General features: G+C 33.9%; 1 protein-coding gene across 1 annotated transcript; it reads left to right on the top strand.

Annotated features, from left to right (window-relative positions):
• Window positions 1-495: 495 nt before the first annotated feature.
• On the top strand, window positions 496-9201 carry LOC116774527 (lysophospholipid acyltransferase 7-like). The gene is made up of 7 exons (XM_061521358.1): window positions 496-882; window positions 3310-3611; window positions 5519-5670; window positions 6073-6284; window positions 6619-6792; window positions 7878-8016; window positions 8451-9201. Exons 1-7 carry the CDS (start codon window positions 653-655, stop codon window positions 8670-8672), a joined length of 1431 nt encoding a protein of 476 aa, XP_061377342.1. The 5' UTR covers window positions 496-652; the 3' UTR covers window positions 8673-9201.
• The last annotated feature ends 1798 nt before the right edge of the window (window positions 9202-10999 follow it).

Raw genomic sequence — 10999 nt, 5'->3', positions numbered from 1 at the left:
CATGGATTATTTGATATAAAATACTTATGTGGTATGGACACGGAGATAATACATGTTCACGAACAGTATTTCAACTTATTGAAATATCTTGCTTTCAGTGTGTAGCTTTAAACACTTTTCTAGAACTGGCCAAAAATTTTCTACTTAGCTTAATATCCTGGTTACAGTATTAGATTACTTACTGTATACATGATACAATTCTAAATGGCTAGAAATTCAGCTCACAGCGAATTAATATAGTGCAAAGTTATCTAAAACAAATTTATAGCATTTCACTGCCAAGTATATTAGTGAAAATCTCTAATGAAAAAATAAATAAAAACGGATGATTTCTTCATAAAATGCAAAAATTTTATAACTAGTACCTACTACTAACAATACTAGATGGTATTTAAGCAGATTAGTCTTCAATTTTGAATATATTCATAACTAATTATATATACATAAGGTTATCGGCAACACTTTAAATGTCAATGTCACCCCTTAAACCAATCAATCGTTATTCCAAAGCCCGAAATCAGTTTCATATCACCTGCGTCCTCAGTCAATTCGATTTCAATTGTCATTTTTATAAATTCTTACGTGAATATTAAATAAAACTAAAACTATCTAGCATATTTCGCATAATAAATTGTTCTATTACGCTTTGAAAATGTGGGAGTTCGTAACAAAAAATAAAAACGATATTATTTATTTATCTTTGCTTTTGTTTAGTGTATTTATCGGGCCGTATTATAGGCGGATAAATATTATTGAGGAGAAGAAAGTGGTCGGTTCCTTATTGGGTTTGTTTTTGATAGCTACGGTATCTGGGTACAGCGCTCTTCATCCGATACTTTCTGGTATCTTCGGCATCATGGCAATCAAGTCAACAACCATCCAGTAAGTGTTCTATAATCTATCGGATACGCTGAGCGGTTCAATGTTTTTAATGTATGTTAATGAGATTATAGTATATTATTTGCATGTATATTTTTCTGTTGTATTATATATTAATTTGTTTAACTTTTGGTTTACTATAACTAACAAAATTAAGAAAGAAAAGCTAATTAATATATATTTTTTTATTGTTAAATTATTTATTTTTTATAGTATACAAAAATTGTTTTCTTATATTTAATTTATATTTTTTAATTCTGACAACAACAATAAGAAAAAAAATGTTTCATAATTTCTTACAATATATTTTTATTATATTGAGTTTCAGTCAAATATAATTATTTCATAATAGTCAAAACATAGACTTATTGGTGTAATAATGGAAAACTTGTAAAACTTTTGATGTGGTTCTCTAGCGGCAGATAACAAAGGAATAATGATATAAAAAAAAAATTAAAAAAAATTCAATCAACATAGTCATATAATATCCAATTTATAATATATAGCCATTTTTGTTATTTCTAAATTTTTCAGTTTCATGGCAATTCATTATTGAATCCATTGAATTGAAAGAATGTTATTAAGATACAGATTTTGCTCTGGATTTAATTGAAAAAATTAGTTTTATTTATCCAGAACAAATGACTAAACACAAAAATTATTTCCGGTTAATTTTTTATATTGATACAACTAGAGATTATTTAGAGACTTATTTATTTCAAATTTAAAGTTCAACATTCTTTGTTGATATTATAGGATTCTAGCTTCAACTATGATGAAAATGTTGGTGCTTTTGACAATAAAAAAAAAATGAATTTTCCCCCTAAAAACGCCGGTATTGAAATGGCAACTTACAACTATTATATTTATTACATAATTTTTGAAAAGAAAATGTAAAATAAAGCAAATTATAAGCAAATATAATTTTATTTTATTTTATTGTCATATAAAATAGCCATAGGAATAGATAGAAAAGAAGCCATTTTAAGTCTGTCATATTAAGGGTTCGTATGAAAAGCTGCTTTACGATTGACTATAAATGAAGCCTTTATCAATATGGCTGGCTCTCAGTGACGAGGCAATTGATTAATGCACCGCCAGCATATTGATATCAAAGTTATGTACGGATACGAAATATAATGTCGCACTAAATTGAAACTTATTTCCTGAAGTATAAAGCTCTATATCGTATTCCACCGGCGTGGTATCGATTTGTTGGTTGTTGTAGGAGCTGTGACCGGCATGTCTGATAGTTTATAATGTATACGTAGGATACGTTTGGCGGGAAAGGGTTCGCGGATTGCAATTTTCAGTTCAACATTTTGATCATGTCTGTATTTTTATTCCACATGTATGAAGGTTGTAACGGATTTTTGTCAAACGCCAAATGCGATGTTAGTTTTTTAGCTAGTTAAATGTAAAGCCTTCGATTTCGACTTTTTTACAGCTAATAAATATAGTTTAAAAAAGTAAAAAACACGATTTTATTGCATAATATCAAACTAAAGAGTGTAAAATAATTTTCCATATAGGCAGAAAATAATAATGAAGGAAAAATATAAATATTATTGTAAAAAAGCGTGGGGTGCTCGTTATACGAATGATAAGTCACAAAGCACTTATTTTACACTTTTTAGTTTGATGTTATGCAATTATAGTGTTTTGTAGGTTTTTTTTAACGATATTTATTTTTACTTTTCAGTAAATAACAATTTTTTTTTAAAGAAAATTGCTTGATTCATTTTTCTTAAATTAAGTTTACAAAGTTTAAGGTTTCAAACGTATTTTCTTTCGCAAAATAAACAATATTTGTATCTCAAATATATTTTGTTGTCAGTAAGAAACCTGTTCGTAAATCACACATATCATATAGCAATAGTATGCGTATTAGATTTGCTAGGTACTTTTAAAAATGTGTGCGAATCAAGACGCAAGTGTTATAGCGTAAAAAAGTATTTACCTATTTGTGTATGCTTAGTGCCTGACTATCTCTATCTCTCTTACTCTCACGCAAAAGATGCGGAAAGAAATTGCTGAATCCTGACAAATCTTATCAGGATAATGGGATAATTCAATCGGATCGCTAGACGCAGTGCAAAATCGAGCTCAAACACTTTTGAGTTACAAATATATTTAAAAAATCATGTTATAGTTCCCATCTTTATTTATTATATTTTTTCGTCTACTTTTGTTAATCTTCTACCATAAAAAATATATGTATATGTAAATCATGATATAATTTAGTTAAAATGAAAATCATGCTATTTATTTAACTTTTGCATGTCGATTAAATACAAATGAGAATCTTCTCATTAACCTTGTTACATTGCCAGATTACACTAACATTGTAAACTTTCATGACCGCAAATACAACATATTATGTAGTTCCTATCAAACTTTTTACGTACACGGTGTAAACTTTGTCTACAGGAAGTGTCACGTGACTACGTTCTTCTTTATGTTCGGCTACCTCACAATATTCCGTCTGGGCGAGCGGTTTGGTTTATCACCGTCTTCCGGGCACACGAATCTCATAGAGATGATCATAGTACTGCGTGTCGTGGGAGTGGCCTTTGAAATGAACGGCTCCTATCTGGCGATGATCGAGAGGAAGAGGGGCGATAGAAGAGACGACCGCCCAAAGGACAGGGATGAGGATTTCGTGGAACTCATCAACCCTGATTATGTCAACCTGTTCCATTACACGTTCAACTATATTGGATTATTGACTGGTATGTTTGACTCATTTTAAATGTTTCTATATTTTTGAGAATAACTATAATATGGTGCCCTCCCAAAAAAATTCCTTGTGCGACAGACCCATTCCTTGGCAAAAAAGAGCCAAATATCTAGGGGTCATTCTGGATACATACTTCACTTTCAAACCCCACACACAGATTGTTAAAGATAGGGCAGCCTACATCCTAGGTCGCCTATACCCTCTGATCTGCAGTAAAAGTAAACTGTCCCTTAGAAATAAGGTCACACTTTACAAGACCTGCATACTTCCTGTCATTTCGTACGCAAGCGCGTATTTCGACCACGTCCGTCCCTCAGCCATCAACAAACTGCAAGTGCTACAAAATAGATTCACGCGCACAGCCGCAGACGCACCCTGGTACATCAGGAATTCCGACCTCCATTGGGACCACCACGATAGCTACGCACGATAACTGCGCACTTCAAGACGATCTCAAAGAGATTTTTCGAGACCGCGACGGTTCATCCCAATCCACTAATAGTCAAAGCGTGTGACTATTCCAACTCCCCGTTAGGCAAGAGGCGTCCCAAAGACGTTCTCCTAGACCCTAACGATATAATAACAACATACAACATAAACACAATGACCACCATGACACAAAACCACTTCTACACACAACGCCTTCGTCGGCGAAAACGAGGTCCCGTTTCATACACGTCGCTCCGGCGTTCTGCCGTCGGGGGACGTCATGTAACCCAATCTCCGATGTCATTCTCCACTACAACGACGTCCTAAGTCGAGGTCCGGCCTCTTAGAGGCACCCTTGGGACGGGCGTACCCTTCCGACGGGCCCTTCGGGCCCGAATTAAGGAGGTGGGTCCCATCGGGCCACCCACCCCTCTTGGTGACGCTGTAAAAGCCAATAGGGCTAACAGCTACAGTCAATTCGAAACTACACAGATGTGGCGACTTTATTGACGTATATATTTTCAGTGCCGAATTAAATAAAATATTTTTTATGAAGTTGGTCTCGAGCCCCTTTGATCTTTTGTGATTACTTCTTAAAAACTATTGTATGAAATACAATATTCTAGAGAAGCTTTTTAATTGGTCTTAGTTTCAGCTTTTTGTGACAAAGGATATTGAAGACATCGTATGTTTGTGACGTTATGTCAACACGTAACAAACATGTTGTTTTAAATGTGTCTGAAACCATTCTTTGCGAGGTCTATAGAAAATTCTAGTTTTGTTATAAAATTAAGCCGTTGCTAAAGCTTTGTTATGTCTTAAAATATTTGATTACAATTTCACTCATATCGTGATAAGATAAAATTTTGTATGTTGTGTTGTTTTTTTCTTTGTTATACTCAGTTCATCAATAATTCATGGAGTTTGAAGAATTCATGAGGTTTAGTTCTATGTAATACCTAGAAAAATATCAATATCCTTACAACTAGATAGCTTCACACTATATAAAGAGATTTTCAGATTGACACATCATTCGTGGGTATGTGATAGTATCGATGTAGGTTTGGTGTACTGTCGTGTTAAGTTCGACGAAGTAAAGTAAAGTAGTCTAAAAGATGTTTTAAATACTCGATTAATTTGTCAAGTTAAGGTCCATTACTCGTTTAAATAACATAAACATTTCAAAGGATTCGATTGAATATTAATTTTGTGTATAAATTGATATAATGAATATATACATGAAATAGTCTAGTACCTGTCATGGTTTGGTCTCTCAAACGTTCTTACGATTTATGAAATAAAAAAAGTTTTTACCGTCAATATTAATTAACATAAAATCATTTTGTTGCTAATTTAATATTTAAAAACGTGTGCAAAAAAAAAGTATTATGTATCTTAAAATTACACCCAAAAACTAAGAGTTAAAAAAAAAAACAAAATTTAATTTAATAAATGCTTAATATTTTCCAGGTCCGTATTATCGTTATCGGACCTACGAGGACTATTTCAAACTACCCTTCAGTAAGCACGTGGATTGCTTCGGCTTCACCATCAACACTCTCAAGGCTGTGCCCTTATACGTTACACTGTACTTGGCGCTGTCACATCTGTTTCCGTTGGAGGTAAAGTCATCTTTATCTTGTACTGCTTAAAGTCCATTTCCGTATTAATCTATTGTACATCTATATAATAAACTAATTTCGTTTGCTTATATTATGTCGTAACTGGCTGTAGGTCAAGTTTATAGTTTTGTAATATTCAGATTATAAATTAAAGTCAATTCATTTGACGACTATATATATTTTAATATGTTTATAGTAAGACTTAAAAAATATGTTTAAGTAAATTTTGCTATAATATAATATAAACTTATTTTAGCTTAGTAATTTTGTTAAGCATTTTTATGAGCAAAACGTGTTCTTGTTGGGCTTACTATCAAGAACCCAAAAACGCGGACGAAGTCGCGAGCGTCAGTTAGTATATATTGCTTTAATAACAATAATATTAATTTCAATGTTATCCAGTATGTTCTAACGGAGGAGCACAACAGCCGGCATTTCGTATATCGCATGTTCTATCCGTGGCTATTGTTCGCTGCTTTCCGCCAACGGATATACGCTGGCATGACTCTGGCTGAGAGCGTCTGCACTTCCGCTGGACTCGGGGCGTATCCGGTACAGGGCAGGAACAGATCCGGACACGGACCAACCGTGGGATACTTAAAGATGAAACAAATGTGAGTCAATAGCGAAATCGAGTCAATTACCAAGTCATCTGATCAATGACTTCGAAATTGACTCGACTTGACTGAAGTTTTTCAAATTAAATTTCTTTTATCCATTCAAGTTTAAGGATTATCTAAACCTATATTTATCATTACCTAAAATTTAATTGATTAATAATTGGGTATAGCAACAAAACAACTAAATACAAAATGGAAATGTAATTAAACAAAATAAATGAATCAATGTTGAAGTCGAAATTTTTGAGTCATTTTCCATTAATCATTGTGACTTCAGCCGTAATGATTAAAACATTGTGCGTTAGTAATTATATATATTAATTTCCAGGACGACTCCCGAGGTTGAGGCCGCTCAATACGACTTCAAGACTGTGGAGTCGATGGAGGTTTGGGGCTGCGAGACTGTGGTCACTCTCAGGGATTCCATGAAGGTGTGGAACAAAGCTGTCCAGTACTGGGTCGCTATGGTCGTGTACAAACGATTCCCATTGAAGGCTTTCAAGTAAGTATACACAAGCTTATGAATCAACCCACTTGCCTTTAGGATGTATATACACATGTTATTTGTTGCTTAAGTTATAAATCATTATAATTGTGAAAGTATTTGAAAATGTTGTGATAGTAATAAGTAATTAATGTTGAATTAACCTAAAAATCTATGAAACTAAAGGTGACATTTGTTAGGGGATAGTATTTAGTAGGAACTCGCAAGTCTTAATTCTCATACCGTCAGTAACTCTCTTATACTGTTATATTTTTTTATGTGAATGTTGGCAAACGAGCAGACGGCCTACTTTATGGCCAGTAGTGAATATCGCCCATGGACAACCGCAACCTAGATGTTGCGGATGCGTTGCCAACCTTGATAGTTGAGGGAAAGGGAGGGTGGGAATAAGGATATGGCAGGAAAGGGCAACCGGCTCTCTTACTCTTCGGCACACAAAAGCAATAAAATTTATTTATACGTTTAAGAGAAGTTTATAGAAAATTTTGTTTTTAATGAAAAAACAACCTTTAGGGTCGATTTTTTATAGATATTTTTTCTATTTATAAATATTTTATGAGACATTGCTATCAGTATTTTGGTTAAGCTATAATTACAACGTCGCCTGTCTATGTGAAGGTAAAATTATAGATATAAATTATCCTTTCAGTTAGGTTATATAAAAAACAACTGAATCAATATTTGCGCAGTCTAAGGTAAAACTATTAAGTGTATTGACTTATACTATTCAGTTATAGCTATGTCTTGTCTAAGTTTGCATTTACTAGATTTGCATAACCTTCAATGAAATAAAAATAGCCTAAGTTAAGCAAAAAATCCTTAAAAACATTGAGTTTTTGCTTCATGAACTCGGTGTTATATTTTTCCAATAGTACAATATCAGTGCAAAGACACACTCAAAACTTTTAAATTTTAAGTTCTCTATTTGAACCTTCACTTGCCAGTGATCAAGGCTATGTTATTAACTAATAGCCCAAGATTTTTACAAAAAAATCACGTAAAACTCAGTGTGTAGGTTTTTAATAGTAACTTATTGGTACCTTTTATATATATATATGTTAATAATATAACTTTGCCCCTAGGATCCACGCGGCTCTGTTTGTGTCCGTCATCTGGCACGGTTTCCACCCCGGCTACTTCTTCTGTATCTACTTCTGTCCATTCTACTTGATGGCCGAAGATCTTTACTATCACCTTTACTACAAGGACGCTACCGGCACGGTAAGGCTTTGAAAATTAGTTTTAAATAAATTTTGTCTGTTTACTTTTTGGGCAAAAAAAATTTACAATAAATTTGTTAGAAATAAGTTTAGGAAGTACTTACACTTCGATATTTAGTTTTCCACAGCTTGAGACAGAATTCCTAGTCCAGTAGCTAGGTCCTATTATAATGTTCAAGGGTAACACATTTAGTTGAGGGTGAGTTAGAATATCATACAGAGGGCGCTAGTTTACTACTATAAGAAATCCCAATTAGTAACAGAATATAGGTAACGTTGAGCTTACTGACAATTTAAATATCGGTCACAGCTTATATCCATGTTATAGATTAAGTTTGGTTATTAAACTAAAAAGACCTTTTTACTAAAATCTAAATGTAATTTTTTTGGCATTACTTTGAAGATATATAATTTATAATAATTTTTTTTCCCCAGAAAAAGAAAATAATCGGCTTCATAATGTGGTTCCTTCGTTCTCATTCCGAGTCCTATCAAGCTGCGGCATTTCTGCTACTAAGTATTGATAGAGTGTGGGCTTATTACTCCTCCGTGTACCACTACTGGTACTTCGTGTGGTTCGGTTTCTTCGTACTAGGCCTCATACTGAACCGCGTCAGGCTCATGCTGGGCCCGAGGGTGCTAGTTCATACTGAGTAACATGTAATGTCTCCTGAACTATAACTCTCTCTGGTTTCTGCACTCGGTGACGTCACATGAAACCAATTGAATGTGCAATTTTTTTTTTAAATCATTTATTTATAGATGTAGCGGGTATGTTATATGGACTGATTTTTTCGGATAAGTGTTAGGTAAGTAAACTTACGCCCACGTGTTGTTGTTGTTTTTTTTTGTTTTGTTTTTGATCAAAACGTCGTTGCTCAATTAATTTAGTTTCGGCTATGAATGTACATTTCTGTGCGGATTAGTTTTGAGTTGCTTAACTTTCGGTATAAATTATTACATTCCCAAGCTGTGTGCACTGAAGTGGCTTAACTTAATTGTATTTTTAATGGGTTTTATACGTAACTATAAAGGGTACTACGATGTATGGATGTAGGAACAGGTGTTTTAAATTAGGCCACTTTTTGAAATTTATGACATTTAATGTATAACCATTTTGTAAGCCCTTTAAAGGCGTTATACTCTAACGAATTTGTAGCGATCTAAATAAATATTTAATGGCAAATCTTTGTTTTTTGTCCAACCTTCAAACTTAGGAATGCTATTAAATAAATATAAGAAAACTTTAAATGCTGCAATTATACGAAACCACCATGCAAGGGATATTTCTTATCGAATTCTAGGCATTTCATCATCATCAGTCAATCGGAGCCCACTGCTGAGCAAAGGCCTCTTCTCGCATGGAGAAGGTTAGAGCATTAACGACCACGCTCGCTCAAGATGGGTTGACGATTTCAATCTTATAATTTGTAATTATAAAACCAGCTTTCCTCACGGTGTTTTCCTTCAGCGTCCGTCAGTGGTGTCTAAATACCCTTAGAAAGTACATATGAAAAGATTACATTGATATTACCAAAAAGGTCAAAAAGCGATAAATAACTTCCCTAACGTCAAAAAAGGACTTCTTCATGGAATACGATATAATTGAGGGCATTGAAGTCGTGAGTCTAATCTCAAACCATAAGGTGTAAAATGAAAATGATTATTGGCATTTCAAATCACACAAGATATGCAATTGTAATGAGTACTTAATAAAAAATAATTTCATTAAAATGAAAGCAGTGTTAAAAACTTATGTATACTGTTACAAGTGCCGCCATCCGTGCCTTAGTAATTATAATGTACTATAATATTGAACATTTATATCACCTTGTATTTGAAGCCTATAAATACTTGCTTCAGCCATTTGCAAGACGTTACTCGAAGTAAAGATGTTTATTAAAAATCAAGACCGAAACTGTGCCTCGAACAATATTTATTTCAATAACGATTAAGAGAAATACTGTAGAGTAATTACGGAAGTTAAAGAGAATATAAATCTTACACTCAAATTACGGGAGTAAATTTTGTTGATCGTCTTGTAAGACGATCAACAAAACGACGAGGCGTAATCTGTAGATTACTCCTACTCGCGGTTGCCTGTAATGCGACATGCAATAAATGAAAGAAAAAATTTAAGACAATGTAATAAAAGGTTCACATCAAAAGTAAGTAACATAAAATTAATGTCAACATGGTTTTTCTATATTTTTGGATATTACTCTTAATGACTTCTGTTGTTAGGGGCATCCATAAAGTACGTCACACGAATTTTACTACTTTCGAACCTTCCCCCCTATCCTTGTCACATTTTTATAACCTACCTCCTCCTGATGTGACGTCACACATTTTTAGAATTCATGTATTTATTTTTGAAATAATCAAGAGAAAGCAGTATTTTGATTTTTTTTTTAAAAGAATCTAATAAAATCGGAATAAAGTCTAACATTTCGTAAAACCGAAAAAACAAATTAATGCATACAGATGATGTGGATGAAATCAAACCCTACGGCGAGTAGGGCGATGGTGGAATGGTGACGAAGACACAACATCAAACAGTTCCTCGGAAAATTCCCCATTGTACAGACTATGGAACACACAGAGGGAGCTTACATCCCTTCGGAGGCTTAAGGGTTCTAGATCCTCTATGAGCATGGACTCGTTGACAATACGAACAGCCTGACGTTGTATGCAGTCAAGTGGTAAAGTTGGTACTGACGGGCACCGGACCAAAGGTGAGATCACTCTCCACGTGGAGACGAACCTGTGCTTTATATAATAAAAGCAAGTGTCCCGGTGTGAAGTACTGTCTCACTCTACTCAATACCTCTAGTTTTTTAGAGGCTAGTACCTCCACATGTTCCGGAATTGAACGTCGTTCGCTATGTCAACCCCAAGGATCTCAATACTCTGGTTGATCTTAAGGGGAATGTCCTGGAATGTTGGAGGTTCAGTAAATGGGGTCTTGTTAGTGGTAATCTCAT

This window comes from Danaus plexippus, chromosome 8, assembly GCF_018135715.1.
Source record: "Danaus plexippus chromosome 8, MEX_DaPlex, whole genome shotgun sequence".
In the NCBI taxonomy this organism is placed as follows: domain Eukaryota; kingdom Metazoa; phylum Arthropoda; class Insecta; order Lepidoptera; family Nymphalidae; genus Danaus; species Danaus plexippus.
This window is presented reverse-complemented; position numbering and strand designations above follow the sequence as displayed.

Bases quoted from the DNA above. Each gene is read 5' to 3' on its own strand.
- LOC116774527 (XM_061521358.1), top strand. From the start codon at position 653: ATGTGGGAGTTCGTAACAAAAAATAAAAACGATATTATTTATTTATCT. The intron at 5,671-6,072 runs GTAAAGTCATCT...AATGTTATCCAG, and splicing joins CACATCTGTTTCCGTTGGAG to TATGTTCTAACGGAGGAGCA. The intron at 6,793-7,877 runs GTAAGTATACAC...CTTTGCCCCTAG, and splicing joins TTCCCATTGAAGGCTTTCAA to GATCCACGCGGCTCTGTTTG.